This window comes from Carex rostrata, chromosome 24, assembly GCF_964058835.1.
Source record: "Carex rostrata chromosome 24, lpCarRost1.2, whole genome shotgun sequence".
Lineage (NCBI taxonomy): Eukaryota > Viridiplantae > Streptophyta > Magnoliopsida > Poales > Cyperaceae > Carex > Carex rostrata.
The window spans coordinates 2042872-2062738 of record NC_135941.1 but is presented as its reverse complement, the minus strand read 5'-3'; the positions used below and the strand labels follow the sequence as shown (position 1 = coordinate 2062738).

The 19867-nt window shown below is 31.6% G+C and overlaps 2 protein-coding genes across 2 annotated transcripts in view; both read right to left on the bottom strand.

Annotated features, from left to right (window-relative positions):
* LOC144575377 (uncharacterized) overlaps window positions 1-19867 on the bottom strand; it is a 95044-nt gene that overhangs the window by 53517 nt on the left and 21660 nt on the right. The gene's annotated exons all lie outside the window — the stretch shown is intronic.
* LOC144575902 (large ribosomal subunit protein uL1) lies at window positions 8259-10588 on the bottom strand. The gene is made up of 6 exons (XM_078326158.1): window positions 10466-10588; window positions 10347-10387; window positions 9984-10203; window positions 9298-9463; window positions 8999-9204; window positions 8259-8487 (listed from the first exon to the last, which is right to left on the bottom strand). Exons 2-6 carry the CDS (start codon window positions 10349-10351, stop codon window positions 8434-8436), a joined length of 651 nt encoding a protein of 216 aa, XP_078182284.1. The 5' UTR covers window positions 10352-10387; window positions 10466-10588; the 3' UTR covers window positions 8259-8433.

Sequence of the window (19867 nt, the reverse complement as noted above, 5' to 3'; positions counted from 1 at the left end):
AAAATAGTTGTTTTATGCAAGTTGATTTCTATCATAAATAATATATCATGAGAATTAATTTGTTCTTGAAAACTAATATTGTACATCGAAATGGATTTAAGTTGTAAAGAATATATAATGAGAAATTGAGAATTGATTAGTGTCATAAAGTATATATTATCAGAATTGATTTGTATATGAAAAATTATTCGTACATTGTTATTGTGTGATTTGTATTAGTATAATTAATGGTTAGACAACGGATCATAAGGTTGTGTTGTGATATTGGTGCGTAGAAATGTTAGAATGAGTTTCATGTCTATTGGTTTGTTTTGATTTGAAAGACTAACATGTAAAATTACTACCTGGTAAGCCTGCTACTTCAAAAAAAAAAACTCAAGTAAATCCTTCCTCGTCTCAAATAATTGTAATAAATCTCCATCCTACATATTCTTGTGGCTATATGGACTCTCTAGAGTACTGATGTTCATTTTTTTTTTGTATATGTTATTTTTTCTCTGTATTTAGTGCTTTTGAATTTGAAGGGGAGGACCAGAGACTAGAGAGGGGGTTTGTTTGTGTTGGGTGTATGTGCATGTTAGGCCTTTTATATACTTTATCCAAGATTAAACAATATATTTATAGATCTTTTATGATGACATTTATGTATTTATGTATGCGCTCGTGTGAATGAGAGAGAGAGAGAGAGAGAGAGAGAGAGAGACAGAGAGATCAGCATCATGAGAAATTGCTGTGTTAACCAGTCAAATGTAATTAAAATCAAGTTGCAAGGGTACACTTGAACCAGTTAGAAATTAGCATTGCAAAGTACCAATTAATATAATCGCCTGGCCAAGTCAATAGTGGTAAGGATAACACCATACACAAATCATTTATTAACTGTTGTAGATTCAAGGTACAGTCCAAATTTTTTTATGAATTTTTGAACTGAAAACCTCATCCATTATTTGCATTGAGATTCGTGCTTGATTGGTTAGTAGTTGTCAAAGGCTTAGCTTTTTATTAAAAAAAAAACATTTCTTAATTTGCACAAGTACATCATAGCTTCTCTATAAGTCCTAAATTGTTCGGCCATTTTTATTAATACTCAAAAAATAAAACTTAATTTTAAAAATAACCATCAGTTCTGTTTTTTTTCAAAAATAACCTAACCGCCAGGCCCAGAATATTAGCAAACTGCCAGAACTACGAGTGGTCTCCTTGGGGACCAAACCGCTCCCCCCACGGGCAGTCTCCCTTTTTTTTTAGAGAGAGATTTGAGTATTTTGATTTAAATAATTTTGTGAAGAAAAAGTTTTCTGGTTTAGAGTGTATGCCAAAAAAATAAGACATTTGATAAATTTATGAAGTGATGTTGTAACTCTTTATAACTTTGATTTCATTTGTCAGTTAGATATCACAAGTCTAAATATAACACTAATGAAGGACTTGGCCTTTATTCAAAAATTTTCAAGCTCTGACAGCTTGTTGATCTTTTTCTCTTTTTCCGGTTTTTATAATATATGTATAATATATATATATATACAGGAATATGCTAGCATGTTATGCATAGCATATAGGGCCTCCATGCAATGACTCAATATTCGACTTTTCAAAATCCTAACGGTCGATCCGAACCGTTCATCTTGTTCTCTATATTAATATGTGTTTGGAAACCAAATTTTACATTTTTTAGAATTTTTTTACTATTTTTTTAGTTTTATTGAAAATCGTTGTTTTTTTGTTATGGTCCAGATTTGCTGAAAACAATGATTTTCAATAAATCTAAAAAACTAGTAAACAAATTAAAAAAAATGTAAAATTTGGTCTCCAAACACATATTAATATGGAGAACAAGATGAACGGTTTGGATCCACCGTTAGGATTTTGAAAAATCAAATATTGAGCCGTTGCATGGAGGCCCTCTATGCTATGCATAGCATGCTAGCATATTCCCATATATACATATATACATATATACATATACACATATACACATATACACATATACACATACACACATACACACATACACATATACACATACACACATACACATATACACATATACATATATACATACTAGTATCATACCCGTGCGTTGCAACGGAACATATTATAAGAAACAATAATATCAATGAAAATAATAATTATTTAAAAATTAAAACACATATTAATAGAAAATTTATATGATTATGTATTTTTAATTAACTTTAATCGTGATCTCTGATAACAATTTGATGATATGATGATTCTTTATTTTTAAGTACCAATGATATCAAATAATAGCTCGATTCGAACCTAATATCAAATATTATACAACAATTCAATATCAACATATAATATGATATCAAAAAACATAAATAAAAAGTGTTATCGTGTGTATGTATAGGATATATATGTACACACACACATATTATAAGAGAAATATATATTCACACACACGTTCCAATTTATATTCTTCTTTGTTTTCAATTTATGTTTTTCTTCTTCTTTGTTTCCAATTTATAATATATATATACACACACACACATTGATATATTATAGATTAAAAATATATTCTAAATTGCCTACACCAATGTGTATAGAAATAAAGAAAGAGAAATAAAAAAAAAATTGATTTCCATTGTGATCCGTATAGAAACGAAGAATAAGTAAGGAAACAAAGAAATAAGAAAATTGAAGGTGGAGTTTTCTCAATTGAAGAGGAGAAATATGGAAACAAAGAAATAAGAAAACAGATAAATATATCGCTAAATTTCAGAATTTGTTCAATTTTAATTGTAACGTATTGTGTGGCAGCACATGTGGTGGGTATGTTTTTAACTAAATTTAGACTTCTATACATAAAACAGAAGTATTTAATCAAAAGAAGACAAATTATGTAATTGAAGGGCTGAGATCAAATCCGAAGTTTGATCTTTCAATCGTAGCCGTTGGCGGATCGGACACCCAACGTGCTTAATAATAGAATGAAGATATACATATACATACACATACACATACACATACACATACACATACACATACACATACACATACACACATATACATATACATATACACATATACATATACATATACACATATACATATACAATATGCATATATACATATACATATACATATATACAATTTTTTTTTATAAACTCATTTTTTTATAATATATGTATATAGGGATGGGCTACGCTACTCCATGGAGTAAAACGCGTTTGTACTCCACGCCGTATTTTCATTTTGAAAATCCAAACGACCGATCCGAACCGTTAGATGTGATCTCCATATTGAAATGTGCTTGGAAACCAAATTTTACATTTTTTTTTGGAATTGTTTTACTATTTATTAAGCATTTTTCAAAATTTCTGTTTTGCTGTGAACAGTAAAAAATAGTAAAATTTTCTGGACCATCGGATTAGCAATTTTCAAAAATGCTTAATAAATAGTAAAAAAATTTAAAAAAATGTAAAATTTGTTCTCCAAGCACATTTCAATATGGAGATCACAGCTAATGGTTCGGATCGGTCGTTTCGATTTTCAAAATAAAAATATGGTAGCATGGAGCACCAACTTATTTTACTGCATGGAGTAGCGTAGCCCATCCCTATGTATATATGTATATATAAATATATACATATACATATATTATATAGAGATAGGCTAATGTGCTTTCGGTAGCATATGGGCCGAAATATAGAGAACAAGATGAACGGTTCAGATCGACTTTTTGAATTTTGAAATTTCAAATTTGGACCGTGTGTATTTCGGCCCATATGCTATCGAAAGCATATTAGCTTATCTCTATATAATATATGTATATGTATATATTTATATATACATATATACATATATTATAAAAAAAATGAGTTTATAAAAAAAAAATGTATATATGTATATGTATATATGTATGTGTGTATATGTGTATATGTATATGTATATGTATATGTATATATGTATATATGTATATATGTATGTATGTATGTATGTATGTATGTATGTATGTATATATGTATGTGTGTATGTGTCTATGTATATATTATACATATATTATAAAAAACGGAAAAAGAGAAAAAAGATCAACAAGCTGTCAGAACTTAGAAATTTTTGAATAAATGCCAAGTCCTTCATTAGTGTTATATTTAGACTTGTGATATCTAACTGACAAATAAAATCAAAGTTATAAAGAGTTACAACATCACTTCATAAATTTATCAAATGTCTTATTTTTTTGGCATACACTCTAAACAAGAAAATTTTTTCTTCACAAAATTATTTAAATCAAAATACTCAGATCTCTAAAAAAAAAAGAAAAAAAAAGAGGAGATCGCCCGTGTGTGTGTGTGTGTGGGGGGGGGGGGGGGGCGCGGTTTGGTCCCCAGGGAGACCGTCCGTAGTTCTGGCGGTTTGCTAATATTCTAGGCTGCCCGTGGGCTTGGCGGTTGGATTATTTTTAAAATTAAGTTTTATTTTTTGGGTATTAATAAAAATGGCCGTAAATTGTTTGTGATGCAAATAACAAATCAAATCTATAGTTGAGTTGTGTCCCCAGTTTCATTGCATAAATATATCCTAGAGGGCTGTTCATCCACCCTTCGATCCTTTGAAAAGAACAATTAGCGGCACACTGTTGTTTGAATTAAATATTTGAAAAGAGGAACTACAATCAGGAATGGACGGAATTACAATTACAATTACGGTTTGGTTTCTACTCAATTTGGACGGAACTACAATCAGGAATGAAAGGAGCAATCAAATTTCAATAAAAAAAGTGAAAGATTAAGTTTAGGCTATAAAAATAATTTAATTATGACTGTTTTTGTGCTCGTTTCAATATTATTTTCTATTTTGTATTATTTTCTAGTTTGTATACGTATACATCATCATATGTATCAAGCGGTGAGCTGTTTTTTTATTTTTTATCTTTAATAGGTTTTATATTTCAAATTTTCAACTCTCATACATGTCTTTTTTAATTGACAAGATCAATTAAATTTCATTTAAATTTTGAAATTGTATGCTTGAAAACAGAATAAAGCCCAACATGTTGACTGCCAGCCCAACAAATACCCAACGAGTTCACCAACATGGTGGTTCTCTCAGTTATTATTTTGTTTGTATCGCTCAGCGGCTCAGGCACTCAGCCTTATCGCTTCACAGTTCCCCACTGAAATTAACCTCAGTGTGCGACTCCCTTCATCCCTTCAACTCAACTCAACTCAACTCAACTCGGTTAGCTCTCTCTTCTGCCCCCCTCTGCCCAATTCCTTGCTAATCCCACTGCGCCTCAACGATTTCCGAGATCCCTTCCTTCAAAAGAAGTTGCACAATCTGTCTTAGTTATGTGCTATTCTTGTAGGTTAACATTGCAAGGCAAATTGTCACTTCCTAAGCAAAATCTCAACCTTGTTAGATAAGATTTTACTTAGAGACTGTAACTCTGTAACCAATCCAAATCAGACTAATTAACAATCATATCAGATGGTGATGGTGTCAGCAACCTTATCTCTTCCCCCCTTCTTTTCACTTTCACCTTCTCAATCCCCATCCCCAATTGCTTCTCGCCTTGTCTGCTATGCGTTCCCCCAGTCTCAATCTCAACCCGACATACCAAATCCACACCGTCAGCCGCATTGGAAGGGTAAGCACCAGGAGGAGGAGAAAAGGCAGCAGTGGAAGGCGGATGCCATTTCTGACAAAGAGGCAATTCACCAGTTTGATCAGCTGTTGGCTGCCAAGAACATCCATCAAATCAATCAATACCTCAAGCACTATACCAAAACCTCCAACAACCCGTACCCCACATTCTTTTCCCTCTTCACCCGCTTAACCCAAGCTAAATTAATTGGTCCTAATGACTATACCTATCAGATCTTCATGGAGTATTGTGCACAAATGAATCAGGTCAGCCTAATTTTTTGTTTTTTGGGATGATTTCTCAAAGAGGGTCGCAGAGCTAATAATGCGAAGATCTTTGGTCCAATACTCAGAGTCCTCTGTTGGGAGAAAAGAACTGGTGAGGCGGCTACTATAGTGCTGTACAAAATGCCCATGATAGGATGTATACCCAATGTAATCTCGTATAGCATTCTTATAAATGGGCTGTGCAAGAAAGGTGAATTTAACAAGGCAATGGATATATTAAATGTCATGATTTCCAGAGGGGTTGACCCTGATGTCGTGACCTACAACACTCTTATAGATGGGCTGTGCAAGAAAGGTGAAATTGGGAGGGCAATAGATTTTATAGGTGTCATGATTTCCAAAGGGCATGAGCCTAATGTCGTGACCTACAGCTCTCTTATAGATGGCTTGTGCAAGAAAGGTGAAATTGAGAAGGCATTGAAGTTTCTAGATCTCATGATCTCCAAAGGGCATGAGCCTAATGTCGTGACCTACAGCACTCTTATAGATGGACAGTGCAAGAAAGGTGAAATTGGGAAGGCAATAGATTTTGTGGATGTTATGATTTCCAAAGGGCATGAGCCTAATGTCACGACCTACAATTCTCTTATAGATGGCTTGTGCAAGAAAGGTGAAATTGAGAAGGCATTGAAGTTTCTAGATCTCATGATTTCGAAAGGGTATGACCCTGATGTTGTGACCTACAACACTCTTATAGATGGCCTGTGCAAGAAAGGTGAATTTGGGAAGGCAATAGATTTTGTAGGTGTCATGATTTCCAAAGGGCATGAGCCTAATTTCGTGACCTACAGCTCTCTGATAGATGGCTTGTGCAAGAAAGGTGAAATTGAGAAGGCATTGAAGTTTCTAGATCTCATGATTTCCAAAGGGTGTGACCCTGACGTCGTGATCTACCGCACTCTTATAGATGGGTTGTGCAAGAAAGGTGAATTTAAGAAGGCAATGGATTTTGTAGATGTCATGATTTCCAAAGGACTTGATCCTGATGATGTGACCTATTGCACTCTTATTGAGGGGCTGTGCAAGGAGGGTGAAATTGAATAAGCATTGGATTTTTTAAAGGCCCTGAGCCTGATTGCTCGTTATGATGGGGCTATGCGAGGGATATGAAATTGGGAAAGACATGGTGATAGAACTGCCATGTCGAAAAGTAGAGAAAAAAATTGCTATTGTATTATTATTGGATGTCGCTAACTGATTGAAGATCATTAAGCAAAAATGTTTAAGACATTTGTCATTGTATTATTTATTGGATGTTGCTCTTGGATTGAAGATTGACTATTCAAAACGTGTATTGTCTCATTGTCCTCACCTATTGGAGTCCATTCAAGCCAATTGGACCTCTTTATAACTTGAATTTATGTATTATTGATATTTTGGAAAATTGTTATATATTCTTTTTGGTGGTAATTAATTTGTCGCATGTAGGCATGGAAGTATATTTCTGTCATAAATAACATATCATAAGCATTAATTTGTGCTTGATAAATAATTTTGTACATTGAAATTGATTTTGTTGTAAAATATATATTGGAGTTGATTTGTGTTGTAAAGAATATATCATGAGAGTTGATTTGCGTATGACAAAATTGTTTGTATATTGTGTGTATATCGTGAGAGTTGATTTGTATATTGTGTAATATGTAGCAGTATATTTAATAGTTTTGGATTTAAGGATAATAAGGTTTGTATATTGTGTGATTATCAATATTTTCTTTTTGGAAAGTAAAATGTCAATTATTATTTCGAATTCTTTGAGATAAATAGTTTGATTTGTATATTGCAATTATTAATTATTATTGCGAGATCAATTATTGTTTATTTGTATATTGTGTATGAGAAAATTGTTTGTATTTTGTTTGTATGTTGTTTGTATATCACAGGAGTTGATTTGTATATTGTATGATCTACAGCAGTATATATAATAGTTTTAGATTTAAGGATCATAAGGTGTGTATTGTGTGATTTTCAATATTTTCTATTTTTGAAAGAATGTCAATTATTATTTCAAATTATTTGTGATAAATCCTAATATGCCTTTTCGTATTGTTGGATAAATATTTTTCTCAGAAAAGCAGAATCATTGCCGAGAAGCAAGTACATATCCTTGTAGGTAAACCCTGATCTCCAGGAAATTTTACAACCCGCAAGCTAAGTCTCTGAGAACTACTAAGAGATAGAATCCCAAAGCAGTGTACTACAAACATTAATGATTAACAACCAAGCCATATCAAAAATATCAGTGACCTCAGCCATCATTTCACCCTTAAATTTTGGCAAACATAGCATCAATGCTGCACTCATCGATGCTATGCTCATTAACGCGAAGAGTATTTTCATAAAAAAAAATCTGAGAGGCATGGGAACAAATTAGTCTGCATTTAAGCGGCAAATACACAAAATTATCCTCAAATCTTCTCTTACAAAACTTGACGAAAAAGCACAGACAGCAAAGCCTACAAAGAACTTGACCGAGTATCAAAACTGGCAATAATTTTCCCTAAATTCAAAGCAAAGCAAAACAAGAGGCTTAAATTAAAAGACTCTGTAGACCTTGCCCATTGTGCTCTTCAGGTACAAGCACCTCACCTAAAATACAAAGTCAACATATAATTAATCAGTCAAGTAAGAAGCAGAAGTAAACATAAATTCATAAATACTATTATATAAATATAAAACCAACCAAATACATAAAAAATGTCCTGTATCTAGACAACAATAAAATATTCCTGCCAATTTTTTTTCCGAGACTATTACCTGAGATATCTCAAACTTTCAGTATCTAAAAACGAGCCAAATTCTTTTCAGTGCCTATTCAGAATACACAGGGCCAGTATTATTGTGCTCTGAGATTCATGCAGAAGAGATTTGAACAATCCAGATTTTTTATAGAACTAAAAGTTTGAGACCTCTCAGGGGATGAGAATGCCCTTTCCTTCCCCATTCTTCATAAATGCCTAAATTAAACCCACTACACTGGTTGTATAGAGTCTATAAACACTTAAATTACTTCATGGGAGATATTGTCACAGCAATTTTCTATGGATATACATTTGCAACAAAAAAATAAAAAAAGGTAATTGAGATAAAGAAATGATACATTTTGCCAGTTCTTCTTCAGGAGGGAGACAAGGAAGTTGACAGACATCTGAACATTTTGTTGAATCTGCTTCTCCTCCATGGCACAGTTGCCAACAGCAACTCCCATGCAGAGCACCTTCTTAAGTTGAAACTTGACGGTAGCCTTTATCTCATTCACCTTAGATTCCAAGGTCTCCTGGTGAGTTACCAGTGTGGGAAACTTACCTGTGCATAGTCAAAACCAAGGATTATTATTATTATTATTATCCTTGTGCAAGAATATTAAAAAGACGAGGTCAAGAATGAAAGAATATGTACCAGCTTTGTTGAGACCGGGGCCGAGAAGACGGGGAATCTGCTTAATAATGGCTTCAGAAGCAAGGAAAGCATGGTACTTCTTTGCTAGCTTCTTCACCAGCTTCTTGTTCTTGTTCATTTTTTTCAATGATTCAACATCCATGTACTCCAGACCAATTTTCTCAGCCTGCATAGGTAATAAATCACAACTGGTATTGTTTAGGTATCACTGTGGTTGTTCATAGACACTAACAATTTATATGATATCCTAGCTAATAAAGCTAGCAGGGGTGTTGACGTACTATCAGTTGTTGCAACATACATTTAGAACTAAATTCAATCCGTGGGATTACATAATTTAGCAGTTGGTGCAGGTAAGTTAGCATAACTACATAAACTAAAACACTTGGAATAATAAATACAATACAAGTAAGAACCTAGTATTGAATGATACAGGTAACAAATTGACAATTGACCTTACTAACTGGAGGCACTTCAGCATAACAGAGTAAACTAACAATTGAAACCTAAATGTAACCAATAAATTGATATGTGAGCATAGGTACACTAAAACACTCAGCATACAGTCAAATATTCTATGAACAAGAACCTACTTGTTAGTACCTCATAAACATTACAGTAACACATGCATTTCATCTCAGTAACAGAATAATGAAAACATGATATGAATAAAAACAAAGAAATACCTCTTCAACGTGCTGGGCATCACCAAGCATGCAGACCTTCATCTTGGGTCGGGGGATATGGGGAAGCTTAACGGATCCACTAAAACGCTTGTCCTTTTGCGGATCGTAGTTCTTCAACCCGATCTGGAGCTCAATGGTCTCCGTGAATTTGCGATTCTTCTCCTTCGAGTCGGTCATAATGCCAGTAATGGCCTCCTTCAGAGCCTCAACCTGGAGCTTACTGTAATTGAAAGATGTGATATCGATAGGTTACAATGAGGGATACTTCAAGCCATTTTCTTTTCTTTTTATTGCGATTTCGATTTAGTAAAAAAAATAAAATGGAGCCAAAACACCAAGAGAAAGATCTCAAGGTAATAGTACCTCATTCTGACAATAGGCGACTTCTCTCGTTAAGCTTCTTCCTACAAATAAAATAAATCAGCTCGTCAGATAGCGGAGTGAAACAAATCGAAGGTGCGAGTAAGAGATCGATTTCTCACCGAGGAAGGACAGGGGCAAAGACGGCGGCGGCAAAAACCCTAAATGGAGAAGAGTTTGCAAAGATGGCTCGATGCTTATATATAAGAGCATAAGCTGACGGACTCCCTAGAGACTAGAATGATAGAAGCCAAACCCTTTAGACCTGCTAAAATACAAAGGCCCTGTTCAGGCCTGTATCAAAATTGGATTTATAAAGCCTGTTCATTATCGGCCCGAAATAAATTTCTGTATGTTCATATTCAGCCTGTTCAATGTTGTAATTTTGAAATTGAGCTCTGTTTAGAAAGGCCCGTTTCATCCAACCGGACCGAACTGTGGTCAATCAACCGGGCCTAGTTATAAATAAGCAAACAAAATCAAAACAAGCTGTATGTCTCTGACTCGCTGCCTGCTTCCTTTTCTTTTCTCTGTACTTTGTATCAGGTATTAACCCAGATTATAATTCAAAAACTATTAACCTAGATTTCCAAAATGATCATTTCCCGATCATTTGGGAATCCACTGTAATATATCTCAAAATTTGAGTTGATTCTGAACAAATATGAACGGTTCAAATTTGCTGAAGCACAAATCGAACCGTCCCACTATCAATTTCAAATCCGAATTATTCGCGAATAATTCGCTAATTTTATTACTATACTTGAAACTGTTTTTGCTTATAAATTGTTAAACTATTGGTATATTGGTTCTGTCCTTGTTAAACTATACAGTATACAATATACATAGTGCGGATTAGTTCTTATTACGAATTAATATTTTTATTTTTAAAGTTCAAATAATCAATCTCAATCATATAACATGATTTCATATAAAATATATTTGCCGACTAAATTTTATATTATTATATTTTCTTTTTTTTTTTTAGATAAGTAGAAAATAACTATTTTGAATGACATAGAATCTTTTTTTTTTTTTTTTATGGTTGTCGGCAACAAGAGATAGATAGATATATTGATAAGAAAAGTTTATTTACAAAAGTGATCTAGAATTTTTTGATCAAGTGATTTGCTAGCTATCTAAAAAAAGTAAAAAGATCATAGAAATGTAAAATTTGATTTACAAGTACATTATTCATATGGTGATGATATTGAATTGTTCAGATTGATTGTTTGAATTTTGAAAATTGAGATATTGATCCATAATACAGATCAATAAGTGTTATGCATTGTACCGTAGTCTGACTCCGTTGTTAATCATGCATATATGGGCCTTCAATATTTCCTTTTGGAAAATGGCATGAAATGGAAAATTTTCAATTAGAAGCTGGTCAAAGATATTTGCTGGATTTTTTTTTTTTTGGAGGGTCAGGTGGCAATTGGCCACTGACAGATATATTGAAGAAAAGAAAAGTTTTTACATCCTACAATTTATCTAAGTTACAACTCAATTTCTACCCTAAGCTACCCAAAAATAATCAAATCAAATAGAGAAAAGAGAAGAAATAAAGGCTCTGTATATACGCTAGCGCTTGGCCCCTTGGCATGTGCATGTATGAACTGGTACCAGTAACTCCTCCATTGTTGTATTTCCAGTATCATGTAGCAGAAACCACATAAAAGTCTGGACCTTAGGTGGTGCCTTAATCTTCGGCAATGCTTGTTGATACCGGCAATTTATCCCTCTGTGATGCATCCTGACATATGCTGATCGAGTTGAGCACAAGCCTTCTTTCTTCCATCGCCACAGTAACCCTGTCGACTGTTGATAAGTAACTATCAAGCAAGAATAGAATGGCAGCATCTGTTTAAGCGCCTTCAGAAAGAAAGACTGCACAAAGATATTTGCTGGTTATTCTTTACTTTCCTTTTTTCTTACTTTAAAATTTTTCTGGACAATCCCACAACAACAATCAAAACCTTATGCAAAGCACTGGTGCTACCTAATCTGTAAGATTTATATATTTTTTTACTTATTCAGTGTAATTGTGCAGTGGAAATTAACAGAAAACTAAAAATCTCTCATTGACTTCTGTAAATTTCTGTTTATGCTGGGCGAATTTTCACCTTTGTATTGTATCGAAATTCCCACACCAATTAAAATAACCTTTCTCAACGGTACTTAATATTCCCCTTCAATCATGCATTAATTAGTGCACAGCAGCAGGTTAACACAAAGAATCATTGTTTTTTGTTCCAAATTCCAATCTGGTTAAGGCCTTGCCAGGTTGGGTTTTGACTTATGTTTGTTACATGGGCCCAAATAAATTATTCCCAGCCCATATCCGACCTTGTTTATTTACAACCGTATTTCATTATAGAACACATTTATCTTGTTTTGCTAACGACTTAGCAATAATGAGATGCCTTTTTATAATATAATTAAGCGTTGATTGGTGCACCGAATATACAATAATTTATGGATGAAAGTAGATCCTCTGTTAAAAGAATGAAGAGAATGTAGAACAATCCAAAAATCGAAAATTTTGCCCCAAAAATAATAACATTTTGATCAAAGAATCTTGGTTTGCTGCTTAATTTATGTAGCATGACTAGGCACTGATATTGACCCATTAACTCTAGGATAAATATCAACAATTAATTTCACTATGTATGGCGGCCTGATTTTCTATAATACATGTTGCCTCCCTTGTGGGTATTGATTATAGTGGTCCTGGTGGAAAGGAACTCTAATTGTTCATTTGATAATTAATTAACAATGCTATGCTGGTTACTATAGCTTTCCTTTTTTTTAATACTTCATCTTTCTTCTAGAGATTAGAAGAGAAAAATATCCAACTATACCTTTTAATCAAATATTAATAAAATTAAAGCACTTGAACAACTTGAAAATATTATAAGCTGAGATCTGATATTATACCTCAATTGTATGCTTTGTACCCATACTTGAAGTCCGAATAAAGTTAAACCTTGAACATTTATAGACATGAATTAAAAAAATTAGAGGCATATAACCATTCTGACTCTGCTCTAAATAATCCTAAATCAAGAGTGCCGGTTTTCCGAGCAGAGCCAAGTGGAGTCAGGAGCAGACAAGTATATTTAACTTTACTTTTTTTTTTCAAAAATATACTTCTATTTGAAGTCTTTTTCTAGAAAATTTATAAAGTATACTTAACTTTATAAAAATTATAAAATTTTATATAATCTTGAATATTTTTTCTCCAAAATATACTTTTATTTCTATGTTTTTCTCCGAAAAAAATATAAAAGTATGCATCAACCAAAATTTATATTCCGCCCTGCTAATTGTTCTGGCTACGCCTCTGCATGAACGACGTCGTTGCTACTGAGGTATTCTATTCTCCATCTCTTTTTGAGGTTGTTAGAATATATAAAAATCAAAGAAAACGAGTCTTTGAAAAAAAAACAGAGAAATAAAAGTAATAATGATGATATTTTGTAGATGGTGTTGTACATCCGTGCAGATCTCTGTTCGGTACAACATATATAGCAGTTTGTCTTGTTTTCAGTTATACTATTTTGATTTCTTCTGAACAGAGTTCTCAAGCAAATATTATAGTTGCACTATTATAATAGTTTCTCTCTTTTTTTATTATATGCTGATTTCATATAATACAAAAAAGTAACATTTGCTAGTACAAATTAATTAGTAACAACAATAAGAAAATAGTTAAAACTTATTAATTAAATAACATTCAACAAGGCATGATTATTGCCATATAGTCTGGTTACGATGCTCTTAGATTCTCAAATATTCAAATATAAAATTATTTTTTATTGTCTCATCTTTCCATAAATCTTAATTATATTAGATCACCTCATTTGAGATAGGATAAAAAAAAATACGAGTAATATGACCGAAAAACTAACATATTTCAAACTTGTCCAGAATGCTAGTTAAATTTCATATTTGTTCGTCTCCCTTGTTTGGTTCGAAATCCAATACATGGTCATTGGGTTGGGTCAGATTGTTCCAATTTTATAATGATTCTCACACAAATAATAATTAAAACAAAAAAAACACTATTGGAATTTTTTTATTTTGTAAGGAAATATGATTGTGTGGTCCAAAATAAAACATTAATGGGCTGTTTTAATAACGTGATTTATGTGGTCTGATAAATAAAAGGTGTGCTAATTAAAGGGCTTAATTAAAGATGCATTGTTAACATATGCATACTGACTTGATTAAAGGGCGCATATTATCTGGTGCGTTGTTAACACATATCATAATAACAGATGCACTATTATTAAAAGGTGCTATTAAAGGGTGCATGTTGCGCAAGATACAGTGCATCTCATAATAGACTAGATTAATTAAATGGTATGTTATATTGATAGATTGATTAAAGGGTGCGTATCATATTATTATCCACCCATTCCCGGGCTGCACCGGCTGTGCATATTCATCTCACCTTTTAATTATTGCTTCAATGACAGGCATATAAATAGATATATATTCTAACAGTAAAGTTGATCCTCTCTTCATTGATATTTTATAAAGAACAAGTTGTCATTGCTTATAAAGATAAAGAGGAGAGAAATCACTTTACAGTTCTTCTGACGATTTGTGAAGAACGTTTCAAGTATTGTTCTACAGTTTACTATGGACAAAGGTATGTAATCTGTTGATTGATTTACACGTGGAGACTATGATTTCTAAGATCTTTGATTTTCTTTTAATGATTCTTAATTTCGCGGTTTAAATTTTAATGATAATTAGTTGTACTTGTGATAATAATTGTGTATAAGTAATTGAGTACGATAACGTCTACTTACATATTTGACCCAGCTGGTATGGGTGCTAGAGGTCAAGATTTTAACATAGCAATTTTAGCTTCATACAACGCACAAACTATAGAATTAAAACAACGCTCCACATGTACAATGTCAATAACTCAAAACTACAATGTAAATTTTTTTTATAAAGTATACTTAACTGAACAAAATTTATAAAATTTTATATATTCCTGAATTATTTTTCCAAATACACTTTTATTATTTCTATGTTTTTCTCTGAAAAATTATAAATTATATTTATTATTTAAAATATTAATAAAATTATACCTCAACCAAAATTTGTATCCCGTCCTGCCAATTATTCTGGCTACACATCTGCATGAATGACTTCGTTGCTACTTGCTACTGACTCCATCTTTCTTCTTATTTTGGTGATCTTCTGCTCTGACTGAGCACAATTACAATTGAACGGTTCTTTTAGCCTGACACGAATATCAAAACGGATCCCTACCATCTCCACAGGAATCGGATTGATTCTGATCCGACTAGAATTAATCTGGCCCGTCAGTTACAATTTGCTTGAGTCAAGTACCTGGGAGGATACGGATCCCTCTTTTTGAGGTTGTTAGAATATGAAAAATCAAAGAAAACGAGTCTTTGAAAAAAAAAAAAAACAGAGAAATAAAAGTAATAATGATATTTGTATTTTTTTTTTTTTTTGAGGTAGAAGCCCGTAGGCGTTAAATAAATGATATTTTGTAGATAGTATTGTTACGTCCGTGCAGATCTCTGTTTGGTACCGTACAACAAAGCAGTTTAATTGTCTTGTTTTCATCAGTTTTCACTATTTTGATTTCTTCTGAATAGGTTCTCAAGGAAATATTATAGTTGCACTGTTAGAATAGTTTCCTTTTTGTTTTATTATATGTTGATTCCATATAATACAAAAAAATAAGTACTATATGCTTATACATATCTCCATTCTTATATTACACACGTATTTATCCTGATCCGCCAACGGCTGAGATTGAAAGATGAATTTTCAAATTGAATATCAACCCTCCAATCACATAATTTGTGTTCTTTTGATTAAATATATCTATTTTATGTGTAGAATTTTAAATTTAGTTACAAACATGCTTGCCACATAAACTATTACATGGTTTATCACGTTAAAATTGAATAAATCCTTAGCAATTTGTTTCCCTGCCATCTATAAAAACTAATTAATCTGCGTATGCCACGTTTTGTTAACTCTCAATGAAGGTTTTTACAATAATCAGTTGTCATTAATATGTGTAGACTAACTTATATAGAAAGTTTTTTAAATACTGAAAAATTAACTCACATAATGAACAAAGATAGAAAAATGCAATCCAATGTATTTTATGAAATAATTAACAATACCACAATTTATCTAGAGAATAATAATTATAATGAATATAAAAAAATATAAAAAATTAATAATAAAAATATCACAAAGTATTATTTTTATGAAGTTATACAGAGGAGAGTTTCAATATAACAAATTTAATGTGCAATTTGGGTTATAAATTTTGCTATAAAATGTCGTAGCATTATATAGTTTTTTTTATTTTTAAAAATTATTATTAAATAATATAAGAATATAGATTTAGTACGTGAATTTTTTTATGGCTTAGAAGGCGCTGAGTGGTAACTAGGATTTAAATTTTGAAATTGAGTTAGTAGTCTGGGTCCAAAGTTTAAGTCCGAACCACTAATTCGGCTTCAAAGTTTGAATCTGAACTACTAACTTGGTTCGAAAGTTTTAATTCAAACCACTAACTCAGAGCCTTTTAGACCATTGAAACTATAATGTACTCAATTTATTTTCCTATATTATTTAATAATAATTTTTAAAATTCAAAATTCTCTGGAAAAAGTTTTGTGTTATAAAAGATTCAAAGTTTACTTTTTTTGTTTATATTTGAAAATTTATAACTCAAATTGGACATAAAATTTATTGTATTGGAACTCTCTTCTATATAACTTTTTTTTTATATAAAAAAGTATCTCGTGGTAATTTGTTATAAATTTATTTTACTTGTGGTATCATAATATATGAATGGAGATTTCATAAAGACGAACTAGATTTTTTTTTTTCTATTTTTGTTGACCACGCGAGTCAATTTTTCTATGCTTAGAGATATTAATAACGGACCAAGTATTTAATTATTATGAAAACCATCGTTGAGAGGTCCAAAACATGGCAGACTAGAATTGGTTAGTTTTCCTAGATGACAGAAAAATTCTACCCACCGGTGGGCAAAGGATTTGATTCCTTCATTTCTCCTCTTCCTTTATAGTTTCAACAATGAAAATGGAAACAATCATATCTTTCCGTATTTTGTTTAAGGCTATTGTATTTTTGTGAATAGATGAATAATAGATCTTGTACTGACAAAGCAATAAATATATATGATCTAAAGAATAATGGATAATATTTAGAACTTTCGTGTAGAGAAATGATATGTAAAGAAATTTCTATTGTTAAAATAATTCATCAATAATATATATGTAGAGAAAATCTGTATTTGAATCATTTAATTATATCTTTTTCAAATTTGTTTCTTTACATATCATCTCCTCTAAATTGTTTAATGACTTGTCTCACTTGTGGAAAGAATTAGATATTAAATCGCAATGATATTTAAAAAAAAAAACCATGTTATATTTGATCTTTTTTTTTCATTTGTTGTTGTTTCTTTTATTGTTATTTATTATTTGGAGTTCCGTTTTTTTTCAATTTGTCTTTTATTTTTATTAATTTTTATTTTATTTTGTGTGAATATAAAATAAAAAAGTCTCTTCATATTCTATTCAATATTATAATATGTCTCCGTTGCAACGCACAGGCACGACACTAGTATTAGTTAAGTAACAACAATAAGAAAATAGTTAACACTTATTAATTAAGTAGCATTTAACAAGGCATGATTATTGCCATAGTCTGGTTAGGATGCCCTTAGATTCTCAAAATATGCAAAATATAAAAATTGTAAGAGGAGGATTCAAATGCACCATTATTTTGGTGTACCAATATGCTCCACGTCCTTTATCTTCATTTTCAAAGACCGAACAGTCGATCTGAACTGCTCAACATGATATTCATAATAAAATATGCTTGGAGACCAAATTTTATATTTTCAGAATTGTTTTACTATTTTTTAATATAGGTACAATATGACTTTATCGGATGGTCCAAAACCTCCTTAAAAAGTGATTTTGTATTTATCTTAAAAAATAGTAAAAGAATTATAAAAAATATAAAATTTGGTCTCCAAGCATATTTTATTATGAAGATCATGTTGAGCGGTTCAGATCGACTGTTTGAACTTTGAAAATAGAGATAAAGAATGTAGTCTATATAGAGCATATTAGAGCACCAAAATGATGGTGTATTTCAACCCTCATTTGATGGAGCATTTGTAATTCTTTGTCTCATTTTTTCCATAAATCTCAGATCACCTCATTTGAGATAGGATCAGAATGATATGACCCCAAAACTAACATATTTCAAATTTGTCTAGGATGTATAGGTTAAATTTCATATATACATGTTCATTTTTCCTTGTTTGTTTCGAATTAATACATGATTATTGGGTCAGAATATTGTACCAATTTTATTATGATTTATAAGTTAAACAAAAATACTTTAAAAGCAATTTTATCTGACTCGCCATGCGGTCATGGCAGAGAAAGAACTTGAGCTTGGTGTGGCTGCCACATGTAAAGATTTTAAGTGAGTAATTTGGCTAGACTATAAAATTAAAAGACGAGGGTTCAAAATACCTCTATTGTTTTTATGCTCTAATATCGTATCTCACATATATTTTTATTTTCAATTTTAATGTTAGATTTTATCTTCAATTTTAAAGTTCAAACAGACAATTCAAACTGCTCAACTGATATCACATTAAAATGTGATTGGAGATCAAATTTTATATTTTTTTGAATTTTTTTTACTATTTGTTAAGACTTAAGATAAGTACAAAATAACTGTTTTCAGATGGTCTAATTAATTTTTTTTTTTAAAAGTGATTTTGTATTTATCTTACAAAATAATAAATTTTTTTTAAAAATATAAAATTTGGTTTTTAAGCACATTTTAATGTGAAAATTATGTTGAGGGGTTCGTTTGTTTAGACACTATAATCGAAGATAAAATTGTGGAGACGATTGGGGCATGAAAGCACTGTTACATTTAAGTCCTCAAATTAAAAACAGTGCATATAATTTATGTGCTGCATAGAGTAAAAGCTGCTATGTTAAAAATTTTACCCGGTGACACATGCACGGTATGGGTCATGTAGACTCTAGAGTACGAATGGTTGACAGAAGTTTGAAGAAGCAACTATAGGCGACGCTATGGCTGCAAGATAGTTGACTAGGATTCGACACTTGTCATCTCTAGTCAGGCCTCTTAATTAATTTTTGTTGGCTTTGGTAACTGCAGCGCTTGTACGTGATGACGATCGAACAATGTTAATGTTTGTAATTATTGGTCGTTGCATATTTATGTAGATAGTTTGATGAATGTCATATGTCAACGATGTTATTATGCTTGTCTATGATTTTTTAGCATGAAACGAATGTCAAAGTATACTAATTAAATTACTCAATAGTAGTGCATTTCGAATCTTCAATGTCCCGTACGGAGGTTGAAATTACTATAAATGTTGATCAGCCTCTGTCTATTTTTTTTTTTCCAAAAAGAAT